The 23,106-nt window shown below is 30.7% G+C and overlaps 1 protein-coding gene across 2 annotated transcripts; it reads left to right on the plus strand.

Annotated features, from left to right (window-relative positions):
* The first annotated feature begins 4,571 nt into the window (after positions 1–4,571).
* On the plus strand, positions 4,572–14,685 carry LOC101244132 (V-type ATP synthase beta chain). 2 transcript variants are annotated; one of them, NM_001317773.1, is made up of 15 exons: positions 4,572–4,712; positions 5,000–5,067; positions 6,387–6,442; positions 6,546–6,644; positions 6,789–6,848; positions 7,273–7,384; positions 7,474–7,682; positions 8,401–8,529; positions 8,639–8,776; positions 9,048–9,198; positions 9,296–9,378; positions 13,606–13,653; positions 13,759–13,812; positions 13,937–14,020; positions 14,134–14,685. In NM_001317773.1, the coding sequence occupies exons 2-15, from the start codon at positions 5,007–5,009 to the stop codon at positions 14,317–14,319; spliced, it is 1,470 nt and encodes a 489-aa protein (NP_001304702.1). In that variant the 5' UTR covers positions 4,572–4,712; positions 5,000–5,006; the 3' UTR covers positions 14,320–14,685. The 2 variants fall into 2 exon arrangements, with proteins under 2 accessions (NP_001304702.1, XP_010327396.1); XM_010329094.4 differs by having other exon boundaries at positions 4,657–4,757.
* The last annotated feature ends 8,421 nt before the right edge of the window (positions 14,686–23,106 follow it).

Consider the following 23,106-nt stretch of genomic DNA (forward strand, 5'->3'; position numbering starts at 1 on the left):
GCCGCGACAGATGCATGGACAGATATGTCCCCCATGGGTTCCGGACTGAGAGACAGCGGATGTGTATCACTAGGTCAGACATGCATTATTATACTTGACATTGCATTCCATTGCATTGCACAAACTTATCATTAGTGAACTTGATATCGAATTTTGCTGATCTTCTGATTGCCTTTCTGCGAAACTTGTGATTGATCAATATTGAGCTTGTTATTGCGGAATATAATTTGTTGAAGTATTGTTGTTAAAGATATGTAATTTGTTGAAGTGTTATTGTTGAGAACATGTAATTTGTTGAAGTGTTGTTGTTGAGGATATGTAATTTGTCTGTGTTGTTGTTGAGCTACGTGCTATGTAAAGTGTAAGCTGTTAGGTTGAGTTGATTTTAATGCAGGTTGTAGTTGTGGAGGTTCGATTGGGGGTAGTAGGAGTACCCGTATTTTATCCCCTTAGCTTGTGTTTAGACGTTTTACTTGCTGGGTACCGTGTGGTTTGGTACTCAACCCTTGCTACTACAATTTTTTTTTATAGGTTACTAGCTCGGACTTTGTGATATTTCTCTTCTCCTTGTCTGAGGTTTCTTGGAGATTTGAGAGGTAGTTGTTTGTCGCCCCAACGTACTTTCTTTCTCCTTAGTTATGACCTTGTTCTATTTTAGAAACAAGTTCATTTGAGACTAGCGTTCTTTTGAATCAATTGTAATACTTTAGAGGCTTGTACACGTGAAAACCTGATTTTTGGGGGTGTTTTGAATTGATTTGAAATTTCCGCATTTTATTGTAATGGTTGAATTTCAGGCTAACTTGTCCTGGTGGGATAAGACGAGTGTCATCACATCCATTCTTGGGTCATGACACGGTTGTATATCGAAATATACAAATAGTCTGATATATACAAATGCAGGATCCATCTTTATATCGAAATATACAAATTGACCAAAATATACAAATGTAGGACCCATTTGTATATCGAAAATTTACAAATAAACCGATATATACAAATGGATTACCCACTTGTAATATACAAATGCAGGACCCATTTGTATACCAAAATATACAAATGCAAGATCTATTTGTATACCGAAATATACAAATAGATCCAAATACATATTTTTTATGCATATGTATATCAAAATATACAGGTTGATAGTCATAGCAAACATAAAATTTACTATGGAGCGCAATTATACAAACTATAGGTTTAACATACAAATATAATTTTATATTTGCTAAATCTAAAATCTACTCATTTATATAACTTGTCTAAATAAATTTTTAACTCAAAATTATAGGCTGACATTCTGCATAATTGTTCATATTTGTGTTCTACGCTTCCAAAAACAATATTCAAGACCTTTCCTACAATATTAAAAACATCTCAGGTGTATGGAAATGGATTATTTGGTATAGTTTAATAATTTGTAGCCAATTATTGAGGGAGTTCATTGCCCTGGCACTTAAGTAACTTTTATCAATTCATTTATTTTTATAACTGATTCCTAATTAATGTCTTGTTAAAAAGATCAACAGTTTGATCTTTTGATTTTCCAAAAATACTAACAGAAACGTGACCCTTTTTAATGTTCTGCAAAAAAATATATTTAGTTGTTTTATTTTGACATGAAATCCTAGCTATATTGAGACACATAAAATGAGTTACTATTAAGATCATGCCATAGTATTTAAGTTATGCGTAATCCACAATAATTGAGCATATAAGAGGCTGAAACCATATTTGATTGTATACTAATATTTATAATCTAATTGATCGAATAATATATACCCGTAACTTTTACTTTAATAATTAGTACTTATTACCATTCTTATCCCATTTGGTGAAGGAAGATTAGAAAGACAGTAGCGTACACAAAATTTCGTAGGTGTTTTCAAGATCGAGAGTGAAGTATTTCTTAATTAAGGTCCATCGTAGATCTAATGTATGTCCAAAAATGTACCTATCATGTTGCTGTAGAGATCTAAGACATGTTATATATATATATATATATATTAGTTTTCTTTGTCTGCATGTAAGAGCTAAGAAGTTTCTTTGCTCGTCTTGTTATGTTACATAAATTATAGTTTTTTTTTTTAAATTTCTGATTGTAATCTTTCTTTCTTTCCTTAAAAACTAACTAAATGCAATTTCAAATGTCAATTCTAGTCTTTGTTTCAAGTGGTTTATTACTTTGAATGAACATTTTGTTGGTCAATACGACATTTTAATTTTGAGGCTCTCTATCCTTAAATCCTTAATGATGGTATGCAGGATACATTATATAATTACTTCTTTATGTGATTTTTTAAAAACTGATTTCAAAAAGATTTAAAATAATAAATAAAACTTTTGGGATCTGGAACTTTTGTGGTTTTAAACATCAAATAATTTACGTGGCTATAAAAGCTTTTCATTAAGATAAAACAAAATGTTCTCTTTTTTTTTTTTTTTTTTTTTAAATGAACTAAAAAATACATAAATTATGTACATAAATTTAAAGGGAAGCAAAAAACATAGTGATGCTTTTTCTTCTTCTCTTTTAGGGGTAGTTAGGTAAGGCAAGAATAACGCTTAATAAAGTGTATTAATAATATTTTTATTGATTATGCTAGTATTAATTATGTAAAAATTATTTTTTATGCATTGTTTGATTTAGTATATTAAAAATAACATGCATTTTTATGTACTTACTTCTTTATTTGAATTTTTTTAAATTGATTTCAAAAAAAATTAAAATAATAAATAAAACTTTTAAATATTAAATAATTTACGTGGCTATATAAGCTTTTCGTTAAGATAAAACAAAATGTTCTAATTTTTTTTCGAAATGAACTAAATTAAATAAATTATTTACATAAATTTAAAGGGAAGCAGAAAACATAATGATGTTTTTTCTCCTTCTCTTTTACACTTTGTTTGGATCATTCTTACCCATTATTTCATAATATGTTGTATTGTATTGTACTCTATTGTACTATATTGTATGGTTGATACAATGTTTGGCTAGACTGTATTGTTTGTTGTTGTTTAATAACATTTTAATTGTTTGGTTTGATCGTATCGTACTGTATTGTAATTTATAAGTTTACTAAAATATCCTTAATTATCTAGGGTAGGAGACTTGATTAGATTCAAATAATTAAGCTAAAGGGTAAAATAGTATTTTGAAATATTATGTAAATATATAATTGAAAAAAGAAATTAAGTAACAACGAGAATGCACCAAATTGGTTGTTCCATAAAATAGGGGTTTTCATTGTTACGTAACAACGAAATATAACAATGTAGTATAATACATTTTAAGTAACAATCAAAACAAATATTGTAGGTATAATAACAATACAATACAATATAATAGATAAAAATGATCCAAAAATAGTATTAGGGGTAGTTAGGTAGGGCAAGAATAACACGTATTAATAATGTTTGTATTAGTTATGCTAGTATTAATTATGTAGAAATTATTTTTTATGCATTGTTTAATTTAATGTATTAAAAATAGCACGCATTGCATAATTTTTTTTAAAAAAATATTTATTTACAAAAATACACTTCACAAATATGATGAAAAAGATGTAGAAAAGGTTCTTAGGGACAATTGAATCTTTAACTATACTAATGTATCCATTAATACCCATTGCATTAATAATACCACGAATTTTCATATATTAATAATGAATACCTTAATACACAATAGAGTGAACAAGTACCGCTGACAATAGTTATACATAGATAATATGTTGAAAAAGTGTACATATATATGTAAAGAAAAAATGGAATGGTTAATTGAGTTATTTAACATCATTTTAGGACGTCAAAAATGTCTGAGCATTTTTAAAAATAAGAATGTATCTAAAATTGCAATAATTATAGAGGTCATCAAACATACAAGTCACACTATGAAATTTTGGAAGAGGGTAATGAGGACATATAACGGTGATGAAGAGTATGCATATTGCTAAAACCCAATTTGATTTAATATCAACGTGTTAAACTACAAATGTTATTCATATCTAAGGAGATTGATTGAACAATATAGAAATATAAAGAACGACGCTTTCATATCATCATATGATATTCATTTACCTAATTTTTTTTTGACAAAGTCCTTAGAGAGTTACGTGAAAATGCTTAAAGTTTATGTATATCTGTAGCTTACATTAGGGGAATTAGGAACATATAAGCCAAGATTCATGTGAGAATAGTTGAAGGAGATGAAGTGTTGATTGATCAACAATTCACACATATAAGAGATGAAAGTAACGAAAGTAAGGATGTTGATATAGATGTATCGACATACTAGGATAGATATAATTAAAAAAGAAGATATTCGGAGCGTAGTGGACAAATAAGAGAGACGAGACTAGATTCGAAGATGGACAAATACCCAAGTGAGGAGATGTAAAAGGTTAAGCTATGATAAATATAATAAGAGATAGGGGACACATCGAAAAAGTCTTGAAAATAAATGATTAATTAAAATATTAACATATCAAAAATATGATCTTAGCTAAAAGAGCATGTAGGTCGAGAAATATAATTTTTACTACTATTAGGATAATTAATTTGTTTCTTCTATACCTTTTTTTATTTTTCAAGTGGTAACTCAATCAGCCCCCTTGGATCTCTCTTTCACTAGCGTGGCATCACGTTGATTCCGGTTTTTATTCTCTCTCCGGTCCATCTACTTTTTTCTCCTCTGTATTTCAGAAGAAAAGGTAAGCTCCTTTTTACAGATCCATTTTTGAATCTTCATCCTTTCGGTTAGTTTTTCTACTCACATCACTATCATTTTGATAAATTTTCGAATATTTGAAATGTAAAAGATAGTCTATCTCGATTAAATTCTGAAACTTAGTTATAATTTGGTCCTTTGATAAGTTTAAAATTGAGACAGATGGAGTACTATTTTTATGCTAGCCAGAGACCTCGCAATTTTGTTATTAATATTTTGGTATAGTTGATAATTGATTATTGATGTATTATTATTATTGTTCATTTTCAGGTTAACTATGGGTAAGGCAAAAAAAAATATTGAAAACATGGAGGAAGGAACCCTGGAGGTTGGAATGGGTAAGTTCATGTGGTACCTTTTGTTTTGTGGAATGAAGTTTATTTATGATTTGTAATGATATAAACAAGAGCCAAGTTACAGTCCTAGTTTTGCTGATAGAGCTTTTCAAGTTGGCAGATAACTGTAGTTGAAGACCCTTTGGATTTCGTTTTGTGTAGTTCACTTGCAAATGAGAGAAGAGTTTCTATTTCTTGATTTTAGTAGTTAGAAGATTTCATTGGTAAGTACTTGTATAAATTATGAATAGAGTGTGATGTACCTTCTGCTTAAATTCCAGTAGATAATCAATAATAAATTATATATTTTCTGGCTCTCAATCTTACTTTATAGTTGAGTCAACACAGGAATTTGTTTAGAAGTTCCATTTAGAAGATTCATGGTGACTTCTAATCAGGGCAAGATCTATGGGGTACCATGTGATCCACAAGCTTAGTTGAAACTTTGTATTTATACGTATATATTGAAGAAATAGTAGAAATAGATAAAATGCTACCTGTAATAACAAATTAGGCAAAGGTGCCAGTAGCAAATGTTTAAAGTTTCTCCCAAGCACTGGGAGTTCGGATCCTCTGCCAATAGGTAGTAATTTTAGGTTTGCTGAAGCAATAGAGATACATGCAGATACACATACAAAAATTCCATTCTCTATGGTTCTTTTCTTTTCCTCTTGCCAGAACTATTCTTCGTTAAAATTAAATGCTGCTTGACTCTTTTTAATTGATTTGTTGTCTCATCTTTATAACACTTTAAGTATATATAAAATAAAAGAAGATTTTTTCTTCTGTATTAAACTTAAAAGTTCATCTCTCCCTGTAATGATGATGCTTGTCTTGTTGTCATAACCGCTTAATAATGGAACTTAAAACAATTGTTTGTTCTCACTCTTAACTCACAAATTGGATTAATTTTTTGTTTTGCGCTATGTTATTATAATCGTTACATTTTTTTTATTTGATTTATTTGTCTGTATAAATTGAAAAGAAGAACAATATTGAAGCCTATAGTTGAGCAAACCAACCAAGAGTTTTACCCTATTTGGAGGATTTAGGTGCCACACTAGTTCAAACGTAGACATACATACTTCCAAAAATTACTAATTTCTCTCTCAATTTTTTGACGGAGTCAGGCTGTATTTTTCTCATCGCTAACGTTTTGACAAATTGTTGATTGAAAATCCCTTACCGATGAGCCAAATTTGATGTTCATTAGAAATTAGCGATTCTATGACAGTGGTATCTACGTTCAAAGAAATGTGGCTCTCGAAAAAAACCTCCTAATCCTGGATCCGCATCTTCTTCTAATGTTGCGGAAATTGCAGAATACAGGACTGTCTCTGGTGTTGCTGGACCACTGGTTATCCTTGAAAAAGTTAAGGTAATCATCGTGCACTTTGCTTTTGCTTTTTAAACTTAATGTAGTTTATTGCAATTTTTGTTAATGCAACTAGAATCATGTGTATCTGTATTTCTCTTGTCAGGGACCTAAGTACCAGGAGATTGTTAATATTCGTTTGGGAGATGGAACAACCCGACGTGGACAAGTTCTGGAAGTTGATGGGGAAAAAGCTGTCGTTCAGGTCTATTAGTCTTTAAGATCACTTATGGCTAGATTTGACTTCTGACAAATGTTTCATCCATTTTAAGTTTATACCTTCTGACAATTCTTCTAGAATAAATTGAATCTGCTATAGTATGCTCATTTCCTCTTTTGTTTTTACCAGGTTTTTGAAGGAACATCTGGAATTGACAACAAATACACAACTGTGCAGTTTACTGGGGAGGTACAACATATTTTATAACTCATATTTTCTCATGACTTTTGTTCCATTAAATCCGATTAACATAAATCACTTGTAGAAAGTCCCCCTCTGTTTTCATTAATTCTTTTCAAGGGCCACTGAAAAAATTGGTCTGCAATAACATGCAGTCACCTTTTGTTTAGCCTTTTATTACTCTCTTTTGCATTTGAAGAGTTGTATTTGGCATGCAAAATTCTTGTCAAGAAAAATAAACTTGTTAGTGTTAACATGTTACGATAACATTGTATTTGTTCAATGAGGGAGAAAAGTAAGAAATGATATTGACCCTGCAACGAAGATAATATTCATAATGGGTGCTATTATTCTTTTATTAGAGGAGATATAACTTATGCTTCTAATGGTTTATCATTTTCATTACTTTCTAATTGTATATATATGTTTGCAGGTTTTGAAGACACCTGTCTCACTCGATATGCTTGGACGCATATTTAATGGTTCTGGAAAGCCAATTGACAATGGTCCTCCTATTTTACCTGAGGCTTACAGGGATATTTCTGGTAAGTACTTAGTTCTACCAGGTTTAGCTTTGGCTCTTACATGAGATTCCTGGACTAATATCCTGCTATATGTAATATGTGAATTTTAGGAAGTTCTATCAACCCCAGTGAGAGAACATATCCTGAAGAGATGATACAGACAGGAATTTCAACAATTGACGTCATGAATTCAATTGCTAGAGGGCAGAAAATTCCTCTATTCTCTGCTGCTGGTCTTCCTCATAATGAAATTGCGGCTCAGATCTGCCGACAAGCTGGTTTAGTGAAGAGGTTGGAGAAATCTGAAAATCTTCTTGAGGTTAGTAGTAGTTTCTTGTAACGTACTCCATCCGCCTCAGCTCATATGTCTCTTTTCCATTTTGCTACATGGCACCATTCCATTCCTATACAACTTTCACAAAATTACTAGAGTTCAAGTTCATTAAATTACTAAATGTATGATGTTTTTCTGTCAAACTATTTTTCAGCTATATTTAATATTTTCTCCACTATCACTTATATAATAAATTAGTCAAATTAAAGTATCATACTCAGTACCCAGTCAAATACTGTCTTAAGAAATGGAATGAAGGGATTACATATTTCAAATGTCTAATATGCTGATAACAGGAAGTATGACTCTTTGCTTGAAATGCCCATTGAATACTTCAATTGTCTTTCTAGGCCTAAATGCGTGTTTTTATTATGTGTTGAAATTTTGCTTTTGTCATATAGCATGATAGCCTTAGATTACTGCATTGTAGTGGACTTCACAACATTGCATCCAAGATGAGGAAGAACAAAATATGAGTCTGCAATGTTCTTTCTTCCTCTGCTTGTGAAGTTCATAAACTATATCTTTAAAAGGGAAAAACTGAGCAGAGCTAATCCTTTTCAGAAAGCTGTTACTGAGTGTTAGTTCCTTCTCTAATCTACCTGTGAATAACTGGTCCGAATGACACATTTTGGTCTCCATGTTTTGGTGATTGAGTTAGATTTTACATGACATAATCTCACTTTCTTCCTTTGTGTCCCAGGACAGTGAAGCGGACAATTTTGCCATAGTCTTTGCAGCTATGGGAGTCAACATGGAAACCGCACAATTTTTCAAACGCGATTTTGAGGAAAATGGATCCATGGAGAGAGTGACGCTTTTCTTAAATCTGGTAATGCTTTGATTTAACTCAGACTAACACATGAATATTTGGTTCTGTGAAATAGTAATAATTCTATAAGGTGAAGCTCATTGCTATCTCCTATGTTTACTTTTCGTAGGCAAATGATCCTACAATAGAACGCATCATTACTCCCAGGATTGCTCTGACCACTGCAGAATATCTAGCATACGAATGTGGGAAGCATGTTCTTGTCATTTTAACTGATATGAGTTCATATGCTGATGCTCTGCGTGAGGTATTGTTTATGAAGTGTACCTCATGACCTTTCAACTTTATATAATCATGTTTGTGTTTAATATGGAGCACTCTTAGAACTTAATACTAGCACATCTCAACATTACTATTTTCCAAAATAAAATAAAATAAAATGAAAAAATATTAGTACATCTCAGTTATGTGGTGTTATCAGATGCTCTGATTTACTTTATTCAAAAGAAGAAGAAGAATGATGTTCTGAGTTCCTTAGACCACTGAGAGCTGAAACCATGCTTCTCATCCTTCCACAGGTATCTGCTGCCCGAGAAGAAGTGCCTGGAAGGCGTGGATATCCTGGTTATATGTATACTGATCTGGCAACGATCTATGAACGAGCTGGGCGTATTGAGGGACGGACGGGTTCCATCACGCAAATTCCAATTCTAACCATGCCAAATGATGGTAACTTACAGCGAGCAATAATTTCAGGCTATTTCTTCTGCTTCTGATTGCTCAATTATATTTGTTATTGAGTCCCTAGTTTCTGTTGTTTGAACAGATATTACGCATCCAACTCCAGATCTTACAGGCTATATCACAGAAGGACAAATATATATAGACCGACAGCTTCATAACCGACAGGTATTGTATAGCTGTGAGGCTGAGTACTCATATATACTCGTAAATGGGTAAAATTGTTTTATAGATCTTACCAGTAAATGAGCAATTGATCTACCTAAAGTGGGTATACTAAGCTCTCTGCTTTTTCAATCTTTTATTGTTGTTGATTCCTTGTAAAAGAAATTGAAAAAATCTTTTACTGTTTTTGACAATAAAAAAGCATGTTTTATGATACTATTCAAAGTAGACAAAAAAAATTCTGGATAAGCTTCTCTGTTACCAACACCATTTCCCTTAATAGGTAAAGCTCTGGGCCAAATAAACAGAATTACAAGCTTCATTACCATTCCACGGGGTTGAAACTAAATCTTGAACTTCGTCCATTCTAAATTGTTTATTAAAATTAACTCTAGATTTTCTGAATCAGTCTAGTAACCTGATTAGGTTTTTACCTTATTTTCCGAAACGAAGGGTAAGGAAAGGATGTAAAATGTACAATTAGAAAAAAACAGGAAAAGAAAACTTGACGAGCCTGATATTTAACAGTAGAAGGATAAGCGGCGGACCCATTATCCCAGAGTTTCGGGGTCTGGGTTTGGTTCTAGATGGATTTCCTCGTCTTTAAAAAAATTGATGACACTTTGTTCCATTGTTAAAAGATATTGAACAATTGTACTTTTCCTTCCTTTATCTCTTGTTCTCTAGATCCCAAGCAAAGCTTCAGAAAAATGGATAACTTACTAGTTCTACAACACAAAATGTTATCAAAATCCCTTCCTTTTCCTCTTTCCCCAAAAATTGGGAACGTCTATGCTACACCTCAAAATGAAATGTATTTTGGTCGTAGAAGTAATAAACCCAACAATGGTTGTGGTCAATCCCACGAGGAGTCCGCTTGCGTCAAGATGTCTATAAAGTATTAGAATTTGGAAATTCCTAAGGTAATCTTCTAACGTTCAATTATTTCTAAAACTAGACTATTATACTAAGCTAGGACCTTTCTCAAACACTGAGAATGCAAGAAAAAATTACTTGTATTCAATTAAGAGAGGGGTCGGGGTCATGACACAACATGGCATTGCTAGTTCATGAATGTAATCATCTTGCTTAAATACATAGCAATAGTGATTAACTGATTATGATTCAATTGCTAATCACTCACTACTCACTAGAATTTTCCAATTCTCGCAAGCTTATCCCTAAAAGTTCTTTCAAACCCAAGTGAAGATATTAAGACAATTGATAAAGACCCAAGTAGATATCTCCCTATTGCTAGTTCAATTTCATCAATCAAGCAATATATACTCCTTAATATGCTCTTGCTCGCTACTTGCCAAATACCCAATCTATTTCACTTTTCCAAGAAAGAAATAGATGTAAAAGGCTTGATCTAGTGTTTGCAACCACCAAATTGGCTAATAATGATGTAAACAAGTAGAGAATACAACCCAAGTAATAATAAACAAGATAAACTAAATCATTCACATTAATACCATGAGAGTTTACAACCCCAACTATTTTGCTATTCACTACTAGAAATGGAAATTACAAGAGAAAAGGAAAAGAGAGACATAACTAAGGGCCAATTAAGTAAGAAAATGCAAACTCTATGGTGAAAAGTCTAGCTATGTTGACTCTCTTAGCTCGAAAGATACCAAGATGAATTTAGAAAACGCCGTAGTTTCTATAATTCTGTTTGAAGTTTCCCAAAAAATGTGATTAAAACACCCTCGACCAATTACTTGGCCGAGCTAAATGGGTGAGTTGTATGGACAAAAGCTCCCCCTTCATCTCCTTGGCTGCGTGGGTGAGGTCATGTGGCCACTATATGTGAGTGAGCCACGTGGTCGGCTCAGATTTTTTCCTTCGTTTTTAGCCACTTCTTTAAATTTTGGCCTTCATGTCCAATTTTCTCAAGTATTTGAAGCTATTCCAATCCTTTATGCTTTTCGAAGGCTCCCAAAACCTGAAATTATATAATTCAAACCATTAGTAGTCCATTAATCACAAATGAGACACGAATATTATTATTGAAAAAGGGTCAAAAATACCTATAAACTATCTGAAATAGCTCATATATACTCTTAAACTATATTTTAACTCAAAACTACCCTTTCCGTCAAACTATTGGGTCAAAAATGCCCTTCTAATTAACAAAAATTGTTAAATGCCATGTGGATGCCACATGGCACCCCAATAGATTTCCACTGCCACATAGAATAAAAGGAAAAGGGTCAAAATTACCCTTAAACTATCCGAAATAGCTCATATTTACCCTTAAACTATATTTCGGCTTAAAACTACCCTTCCCGTCAAACTATTGGGTCAAAAGTGACCTTCTTATTAGCGGAAGTTGGTAAATTCCACATGTGCCATATTGACTAAATCCCTAAATCTTAATTACTCATTTTCCCCTCATTTCATTATTTTCCAGAAACGATTTCACCCCTTCTCCCTCATTTCGCGGCTAAGGTTTCATAGTTTTCTTCGTTGTTGAGTTTCAAAGTGGATATTCGTGGTTATAGGTTAGTAAACTTCTTTTTGATTTTATTGTGTTTACAACCACGAAAATCCATTTTGAAATTCATCAGTGAAGAAAATTATGAAACTTGGCCGCAAAATGACGGGAAAGTTGTGAAATTCTATCTATCATACTTTGAAATCGTAACTGTAATAAAATAAGAAAAAATATTTACTAACCTACAACCATGAGTATCCTCTTTGAAATTTAGCCCCGAAGAAAACTACGAAGCGTTAGTTGCGAAATTAGGGGAAAGTTGTGAAATCCTAACTATCATACTTTGAAATCGTCAACATAATAAAATAAGAAAAAATATTTACTAACCTACAAGTGTGAATATCCACTTTGAAACTCAACCACGAAGAAAAGTATGAAACCCTAGCTGCGAAATGATGGAGAACGGGTGAATATATCATTTCTGAAATAATGAAATGAGGGGAGAAGTAATTAGGATTGAGGAATTTAGTCTATGTGGCAGTAGAACTTTATTGGCATGCAATGTGGCATCCACATGGCATTTAACAAATTCTGTTAATAATAAGGGTACTTTTGATCCAATAGTTTGACGGAAAGGGTAGTTTTGAGCCGAAATATAGTTTAAGGATATATATGAGCTATTTTTGATAGTTTAAGGGTATTTTTGACCCTTTGTATTTAGTCTACGTGGTAGTGGAATCCTATTGGCATTCAATGTGGCATCCATATGGCATCCACATGGCATTTAACAACTTCCGTTAATAAGAAGGGTATTTTTGACCCAATAGTATGACGGGAGGGGTAGTTTTGAGCCGAAATAAAGTTTAAGGGTATATTTCAGCTATTTCGAATAGTTTAAGGGTATTTTTGAGCCTTTTCTGTATTATTATTAAAAAGTAGTACAAGTTGGCAACAATGCTAACTTATCAACTTAGGAGGGAACTTGAACCATTTTGTCTCTTCTTCCTCTTTATTTACGTGCTTATTATATTAGTATAACTTAAACTCTAATATAAGACATACTTCTTCTCTATTTTGCACTTGCTCATTGCCTACACCACTCCTGAATTGCATGTTGCTAGTATTTAGAACATCTAAGTTACTTTTCTATTTGGGTTTTGTTTACTGAAATGAATATTAGGAAATGACCGATAGGATTTAAAGGGAGTATTATACTTGTATAGTGCTAACTCAGGCCAAGCAGTACACATTCCACATTTTAGTTTTATTTTTCCATGGAAGTCGTCAGCTTCACGCCTTCACCAGACATAGCTTAATTGTCATTGTTTCATATGAAGATGATAATCTGAGATTCATTTTTCTTATTCTTCCGGGAGAATACATAATTACCTTCACGGTGATCCATACCTCCTAGACTTGTTCTAGACCTAAAATTATAATAATCCCGAGAAACCAAAACTAGATTAATAGCCTGTTTAGCCAATCTTCAACGGCCTATTCTGGAAAGTGCTTTTTGTTAGAAGTGTTTCTCAATAAAGCAATTTTATAGAGTTGCAGTTTCTGTTTATCTGATCAATTTGAAAAATACTTTTTGCAAGAGTGAGTGAGAAGTACCCAGTTAATGTAAACACCCGCAACCTTACTTGTTAAGTCGAGTTTTAAATTTGGATAATCTCCAATTCAGAGTGCTACAGAAGGTTGCCATTATTGAATGTTTTTACATCTTGGATAGCTCTTGGATTATGAACAGAAATGACTCGGAATTTCTTTTCTCTTCTGAACTGTAACAGATATATCCTCCAATCAATGTACTTCCATCCTTATCTCGGCTGATGAAGGTGAGCACATGTATCTCTTTACTTTATATACTGTCATCATTTTAATGAAAATTAGAGGAAGCCTTACATGTGATATTCCGATTAACCCCTTAAATTTCTTTGCAGAGTGCCATTGGTGAGGGTATGACTAGAAGGGATCATGCTGATGTATCCAACCAGGTAAGTTAATAAAAAATGTATTTCGTTGCTTGATTAATCTTCATACCTTCAAGAGAGTTGATACCTTGTACCTCCGTTAATGTTGCTTATTGTTCCGTTTTGCATTGACTTCAAAAACATTTAGTTATATGCAAATTATGCCATTGGAAAAGATGTCCAGGCAATGAAAGCTGTGGTTGGAGAAGAAGCACTTTCTTCTGAGGACTTGGTATGTTGCTTGAGAAAAAGTCCTTTTGTTTAATAAATTTTGAGCTATGCTTTGCGTAGGTTATCAATAATTCAATGATAAAATGACTGAAGACTCCTTTTTGGTTTAAACAGCTTTACTTAGAGTTCCTTGACAAATTTGAGAGGAAGTTTGTCTCTCAAGGAGCTTATGACACCCGCAATATATTCCAGTCACTTGATTTAGCTTGGACACTTCTTCGCATCTTTCCCCGTGAGCTTTTGCATCGTATCCCAGCAAAGACCCTGGATCAGTATTACAGCCGCGATGCACCTAATTGACAGGAAGGAACCATCTTTATACTTTCAAGTCTCTTGTGCAATTCCTTGGTGCAATACATTGGCTTTCCTCTTTGTGCATCTCCTTTTAGCTCAACAATCAACGAGTTCCCAAAACAAAGGTTCTCCAGTTTCTAAAAGTCAATGCTATTTCTTTGGGAACCAGTCACATCTTGTAATTTATCACCTGTTGTGTTGTGTGAGATGCTGCAGCGTATATTGGTTTTGTTTAAATTCCAATAACATTATAGGGGGCTTCTAGGTTTTATGCTCAGCCGTTTTTATGTATGAAGCAATTTTATTGTTTTTCATGGACTAAAAGCTGATTCTTTTGAATAAAAGATCTTTGTATCAGTTTTGTAGTTTGAACTTCAAGAGTAGATTTTTCCAGGTTTGGGCTCACCAGATACAATAAGACTTTGTGCATCATCAAAAAGAATCAGGTGATGTACAATAAAGCAACTGCCTCATAAACCTCTGTATCGCTTATCATATTATTTGTTGGTACTACTGTTTTTTCTCAGAGAGGAGAGAAAGGCCATTCTCAACACGCGAAACAACACACAACAAACATTCCATTTTGCAGGACGAGCAAGATGGGGGCAAGGAGCGTAGACAGGTATGGATCTTCAAACATCTTGAGTAGCATAAACACAAGAATAATTATGTATAATTTTAAGTCTCTACCTTTTCTTTTAATTTATGCAAAAGCTAGACCTATAGATTATGGAGAAAACTATTGTTGAGAGGATTTATTCGAGTTTGGAGCCTAAAGGGCAAAAAATAGATGATAAAAATTTCAAAAGAGTATATTAATTTTTTTTTAACCAAGACGGTAAAATCAGTACTGACGTAGCGGTTTATTTTGATGGTGTTAAAGCAAAATTGCTCTCGAGCAGCGATATTGCACAATTTTTATTTTTATGTTGAAATCGCTGTCTTGGCAGCGATTTTTGTTATCGTTTTTTTAAGTTTCTTTTTAAACAAATTGCTGCCTTAGCAGCGATTTTAGTGAAATATTAATTTTTTATTTGTGTATTTTAAATAGCTGCAAATTTTAGTGAAATTTGTTTTTTTTTTTAAATTATGAATTGAAAATCGCTACATTTGCCGCACTTTTAATTATTTATTATTATTTTTAAAGTAAATCGCTACAACAGCAACGATTTAGTTTGTTTTTTTTAAAAAAAAATTGTGTTTGTATAATCGTTGCAAATGCAGCTACTTTTAGTTAGTTACTTTTTATACAAATTTTAGTGGATTTTTTTTTTTAAAATTGAAACTTCTTTTTTTATTATTATTTTATTTTATAAATATTTGCAATTGATAATTTTAAAAAAAATCACTAAAATCACCACAGATGCAGCGATTTAAAATACGCAATTAAATAAAATTAAAAAATTTATAAAATAAAATTAAAAACTAATTTATAAAATAAAATTTTAAAAAAAAGAAGTTTCAATTTAAAAAAAAAAAACTAAAAATTTGTAAAAAACAAACAAACTAAAAGTCCTGCATTTGCAGTGATTATACTAACACAACTTTTAAAAAATTAATCTAAAATCGTTGCTTTTGCAGCGATATACTTAAAAAATAATTAAAATTGCAATAATAATATTAAATAATGAAAATCGATGTCAATTTATAATTAAAAAAAATTCACTAAAATCGCTGCAAATACGACGATTTAAAATACACAAATAAAAAATTAAAATTTCACTAAAATCGTTGTCTTGGCAGCGATTTGTTAAAAAAAATAATTTAAAAAAATCGCTGCCAAGGTTGCGATTTCAAAATAAAAAAAAATTGTGCAATATCACTGCTCGAGCAGTGATTTTGCTTTAACACCGTCAAAATTAATCGTTACATCAGTAACGATTTTACCGTTTTGATTAGAAATTTTTTTGCTATACTCTTATAAATTTTTGTCAATTTTTTCTCCCTTTACTTTCGGAACTCGGATTTATTCAATAATAGGTGTGTCATATGTCAAATCGTCTAAACCTAAAAGGACATTACTTTTAGGAGTTTATATATTCTATCAGTACACTTCATATTTATAAGTCAGCACCTCGTTATATTTAGGGTGGGCATTCAGTAATTCGGTCCGGTTTTGATTTTATTTTTTTTATTTTCGGTTCTTGTACAATGTGTATCGAACACCGAGTCGAAATAATTTGGTTCGATTTATATTATTTTGATTCGATTTTATTATTTTGATTTTTTTTAATGGGCCTGTTTAGTGGGCTTTTTAAAATTTAAAAATTTACAATTTTTTTTGTTTGATTTTTTAGCTTAATAGGCTAAAAATAGTTACATCAAAGAAGTGTCTTTTACTTTTTAAAATTTTATTTTAAATTATAATATTTATTATTTAATATTAATAATTAATATAATATAAATGTATATTATAATATAATATATTTTGGTAAACCAAAATATTGAATAACACAAAATTACATATAAAAAATCGAGTCAAAATACCCAAAAATATAAAAATATATATCAAATACCGAATTAAAAATTAAAAAACCAAAAAAATTTAGTTCAATTCAATATTTCGATTTTTTAATTTTTATGCTCCGCCCTAATTATATCTGTTTATATATGTTCATCCATTTGCAAGAGGTGAAGATTTTTATTTGCAATAATTGACTTTGATGCACAGACGGCAGTAGATGATTATCACTCAACATGGCCAAGTAACGTAACATACTTTAGTACATTACGATAAAATTTAAGTAACAAATAATATGATATATTGAACTATCAATATAATAGAAAATAACCATCCACACAAGGTGCAAAGTTGGCAAGACATTGTAGATCACATGTAGTGCTCTCTAAATGGACCACTAATTGGTAACCACCCAATTAAAGCCTATGTCCCAACTCATGCATAGCCACAATATTGGACAACAACGGAAGTGCATAAAATATTCTTAGAGAACAACATTTCCATTTGATTGATGATTATATAAATTTTTTTGTAAAAATATAACAAATAATAGATAGATACGCATATATGATTTTTTGAAAAGGGAAAGGGATAAGTATAAGGAAATTTTCCATGAATCCTCAAGGAGTTAATTACTTAAATACAATTTAATTTGTAATACTACATATTTTATCAGATTTTGGATATATAAGATCAAAATTATGTGTCTAAATACATTATATCCAGAGAGATTCACATGTATCTGAGAAACATAATAAATTTCGCTTGCCTCCCTCAACTCTCTCCCTCCCCATCTTGCTCGCCTCTCTCCCTACATTTGTGTATCTAGCAACAAAAATATATGTATTTAAATGTATTTTCCTCAATATATGATAGAAAATTCTTACTTAGTGGTAAGATACACGATATTTTAAAAGTATATAATAATAGTATATACAATAGTAAATATATCTAATTAGTTATTTTTTTCATAAATATATCCTTTAATTTTGTGATTAGAGGTATGATAGCAAATAATTAGTAGCGGGTGGGGGTTTCCGAAAATCAACGCATGTTACATTAGATTAAATAATTATAATGAAAATTATAATAGTATATCTTCTTATAGGAACTTATAACAAAATGGTTAGGCCGGTTTCATGGCAAGGAATGGGCTCTTTTCCAATTTTTTTTTTGAAAAACAAAATAACAAAGTAAACTAAATAGGTTGAGTCAATAAATATTACTTTATATTTTATTGATCATTATTATATATTAATTTATTTATTAGAACCATAAGTTTAAAATATTAAATTTGCCTAAAACATTTTCCTCATAAAAAAATAGTGCATATATATATGTGTGTGTGTGTGTCCTCACCGTCTAGCAAATAGAAAAATATTTACTAGCTAAAAGACTTATATTTTGTAAATTGAGAAAGAAATTCCAAAAAAAATAAAATAATTAGTGTATTTTTTTTTAAACCACCTGATATTGTTAAGATTAAAAATTAATAGTACTAGGAACTTTTTTTGATTGAGTAGTATAAGTGTATTAACAAAAAGGATAAGTAATATAAGTTCATAACTTTCATAATGATTATAATAGTAAAAATTTAAAAATTAAACCTATAAAATTTGAATTTTAAAGTCACTCTCGACATAGGCAAGAAGAAAATGGAGAGGTGAAAGTCTGGAAAAGGTTGTGTCTATTTCCTTTTATGTTCCCTATTGGACTACATCAACATCAGCATAGAAAATGGTTCTCTCTAGGACAAAGTAATTAAATCAATTACACAATGAACATAGACTTCCTTCTTAGTAAATTTGTATTTTTCATAAAATTTCCAATAAAGACACCAAATTTGTATAACTATTTTATTTATTTCTTCTTTCCTAAGTCACAAGTCAATATATCTCTTGCTTTTAAAATAAAAATAAGGGAAAAAAGAACAAATATATCTTTGAACTATTGTAAATATCATCCATTATATTTTTGTGACATTATTCCTGCCATTCAAAAACTAAAGCATATATGTCCTTCACTCTAATGGAAAACTAAATAGGGATACGTCACAATCTTATCCGTCGATCCAATATTTAGTAAATATCGGTCGGTGAATAAAATTTTGACATGTGTATGTCCGTTAATATAAATGGTATATATGCTCTTGTTTTTTGACAGCAAAAATACCAATGTCACAAAAATATGATGGACGGTATATATATAACGTTTATGATAGTTGGAATATGTATTTATCATTTTTCCAATATATAATATACGAAAAAATCAATAAAGTCAAACACATTATGTTATAGCATTCTCCGTGTTAGGCCAAATTAGGGGTGGCTCAGACATAAATAAAGTCAAACACATTATGTTATAGCATTCTCAGTGTTGGGCCAAATTAGGGGCGGCTCAGACATAATGGTGACTTAAAGCTAACTTGAATGGAGGTTTTGATTATTTTTTAAAAAAACTTATGAAGTCTATAATTCTAGAATGCAAAGTTATTAATATTTTTTTCTAATTATTTATATTCAATCAAAATATCGCTAATTTATTTAATCTTTCTTGAGATACAACATTTTGAATGAGTCAAACTTTTTTTTAATAATTCTTTTCTTATACAAAAAAGTTGCATCTTCTACAAATAATACCTTCATATTTGTTTTAAAAAGTAGGAAAACTTACATAAATTACACTAGTTTAGGAGCTAACTACTTGAATATACTCTGATTTGTAATATTACGAATCTTATCAGATTTTTATGCGTCAAGATACGTGTATTTCAGAATGTATAAGGTATAAGTCAAGTGTAATTTGTTCTAGATATACTGTATCCAAGTGGATTCACATGTATCTAGGATACATAATAAATCTTGCTCATCTTCCACTATAAGAAAACTGTGAATTACATGGAGATTAACCTAAGGATTAGTATGAAAATCCGCATGAAACTTATTTTCCTGCAAATATTCACACTAATCCCAAAAAAATCTCTATGTAATTAACATTTTTCTGATAGTGTTCCTAACTCTCGCTCACCACTTTCCTATGTATTTTGTACGCCAGATAAATGTTAATCACACCACATACATACATACATACATGTCCAATAAATGTTAATTACACCACATGCATACATACATACATACATACATACATACATATACATGTATCTAATGGTAATGTGATTCACATGTATCTGGAATAAATAACTATCTCGCTCGATTCTCTCCCTATTTTAGTGCATCTAGTAGTATAGATACATATATGTAGGTGCATCTTCCACAATATATAATAAAAAACTCTTAAATAACGATAAAGTTATCTAATAAGATAGTTTTTTTTCTTAAAGACAACTATAATCTAGGGAAAAGACATAAATTCACCCTTGAAGTTGTACCGAAAAGTCAGTTACACGTTGAAACTATTGAGATGACCTATTAACACTTATACTATTCAAAAGTGAATTTAATACCACCCTCAAAGCTGACAAGGAAATAAAATTTAAAAAAACGCGTTTGAGTAAAAAAAGGGCAAATCTTTTCCCACCCCCACCCTTCTCTTTCATGTTTTCCTATCTTTCTTCGTCCTCCATTTTTTCTTATCACAAACATTATTTCCATATCAAATTTGTCAAGTCAAGAACGGATTATTCAATTTATTTGTGTCTTTTTGTTGATTGTGAGCATTTGAAAAAGATAATTAAATCTTGCTTTTTTGTGTGTATAAAAAGTTTTTGGGATTTTTACATGAAATTCAACATTTTAATGAATGTTCATAGATCCTTCTTCACTCTTTAGAGAAATCCTCTCTATATTTATTTAAAAACCAGTAATAGTAAATTGAGCTCTAATTTTACAATTGTCTAACTAAAATCTTTATAATAAAAAAATTGCAAATTTTCACAATTCTCCTCATTGAGCTTGAATGAAAATTGTATATTGTGATAATTTTTTGTGGTGGGTTTGGTGATGGGTGAAAAATTTGTGGTGGTATGACTTTTAATTTCGATAATGACAATGAAATTCGTGATTTTGATGTGGATGGTGAATTTATTATTATGATAGTGATGAATTTCAACGATAGTGATATGGTTCCGTTGGTTAATTAGTTAAATTATAACGTTTGTTATCGATTTTTTATGATGACAATGGTAATGAGAAGATTCCGATGGGGAATTTGATTATAGGCGGTGAAATCTATGGTTGTGGAGAAGTGAATTCAATGATAATAGCAACAATGGTAGTAATTTAATGGTGGGTTTTATGGTGTATAAGGAAGGAAGAAGAAGGCATGAGGTGACGTGAATTATTTTTTTCCAAAAATCTGACTTAATTATTGATGTGGCAGCGACATGGTGCTGACGTGGCGCGAGCGTGAAACACTTTCTCATCATGTGACTGATCTATGTGCGTCAGAGTTGAAGTAAATTCACTTTTAAGTAATCCAGATATGTAATAGATCGTCACAATAACATAAACGTGTAAACTGACTTTTCATAACAAGTTTAGGAAGAAATTTATGCCTTTTTCCCTATAATCTATTATTGTTAAAAACAAATGAGACCCTTAAGAACTTAACACAATGGTGTTTTCTTTTAAGGCTTTAGACCCATCCCTCGGCCTACTGTTAGGTTGCCCACCCGCTAACTAGTCGCGGGCATGTGATGATAAAAATTGTCACATATTAACGAGGAAATGAATTACTATCTTTCATTTTTATATAATAATGAACAATTTTTACCTCTCGAGATAATATTAAAAATTATTTTACGAACATGAAATTTAGGTAATCAAACACTATAAGATTATGGCACTTATGGCATGACCTTATTTATCTAGAATGTGTATCAGAAGAATCTGAGGTATATATGTTAATTAATAATAATTCTAAAGTAATGGTATATACCAAAATGACATGCCCCAACATGTAGACTTTTTTATATATATTTCTGAGGCACAGCATGCAGTTCATGTGATGCTACATGTCAAATGCATTTTTAGAAGGCTGAAAAATGCACATGCACATGCATGCCCACGATTATAATTCTAACATTAAGTTAATATATGATAAGTTATTCAGATTATAATTTTGATTTTAATATCATTTTAATTAGTTAAACATTCAATTATATGACCATAACCACATTGAGATCACAAAGACTATGTTATTCAACAAATGCAAAGTACATGCACATGTTGTGCTACCTTAGAGATTTTTCAATATGATCTATAAAAATAATGTTGAATAAAGTATATTAATAATGTATTTATTAGTTATTTTATGTATAAAAAGTATGACTCATAACTACAAATACAAAAGCATACACACTTGTCATGTCACCTTTATTGTGGTAAAGTAATAATTTGGTATACTAAATAATACTTCTTTTGTTTATAGGTTTTTTTTTTTTTAGTTATCTCTAATTATTTGTCTATTTTAATAAATATCCTCAATTTATTACTTTTAAAAAAATAGAACTTCTTGAAAATTTCAAATTTTCAATTCATTTACTTCATAATTAATAAAAGTAAAATAGTAAATTTACTATATCAATAGTTATTTTCTTAATACATGTGCAATTCAAAAATGGATAAGTAATTAGGATAGAGAGAGTATAATGACTTACGTTGTTCAAGTGTGGTAAGCAATGATCATTTACGAATAAGAATAGTGGTAGAGTGGTAAGTACTCCTCCATCTTTAATTAAAGATTTCGAGTTTGAGTCCCTTTAATTTGAGTATGAAGTTGTCTTTATTAGGGAGTGTTTACCCTTACTGTGGAATTTTTCCGTCCGAATTCAAATTTAATCGAGTGTCAAAATGAATATGGTCGAATTTCAATGTGGATATCAGACACTGGTCGTGAAAACTTTAAAAAAAAAACAATAATCATTCCATTCCATCACGTAATTAAAATAAACATTGTTATACTTAGCATTACTAATGCACGTTGCCAACAAAGATAGTGCGTGGTTATTGGTTAACCATACAACTACAAAGATTAAAGAATGGGCTATTATATTGGTTGACTAATTTTTAAAAAATGGTTAAAAGTAAGCACTTTTGATCTCCGTGAGATATTGCCAAACTTTGATTATTAAATTTAATTGTAATTAAGAAAAATAATTGAATTAATCAGAAAAAACACAACATTTCATCAAAATCCTAAATAAAAGTTGTACTGGGCTTGAAAAATAACCATAATAAATAACATAATCGTAAAAAATATACGCTCAAATTAAATGTGAATTACCATTAAATATTTTTAGTTTTGCAATTTTGCTTAAATTTAATAATTAGAATTTGAAAAGTATTCGATAGAGATAACAAAATGTTGCCAAC

The sequence above is a fragment of the Solanum lycopersicum genome, chromosome 10, assembly GCF_036512215.1.
Source record: "Solanum lycopersicum chromosome 10, SLM_r2.1".
NCBI lineage: Eukaryota > Viridiplantae > Streptophyta > Magnoliopsida > Solanales > Solanaceae > Solanum > Solanum lycopersicum.

Bases quoted from the DNA above. Each gene is read 5' to 3' on its own strand.
- LOC101244132 (NM_001317773.1), top strand. From the start codon at position 5,007: ATGGGTAAGGCAAAAAAAAATATTGAAAACATGGAGGAAGGAACCCTG. The intron at 7,385-7,473 runs GTAAGTACTTAG...TGTGAATTTTAG, and splicing joins GGCTTACAGGGATATTTCTG to GAAGTTCTATCAACCCCAGT. The intron at 13,813-13,936 runs GTAAGTTAATAA...AAAAACATTTAG, and splicing joins ATGCTGATGTATCCAACCAG to TTATATGCAAATTATGCCAT.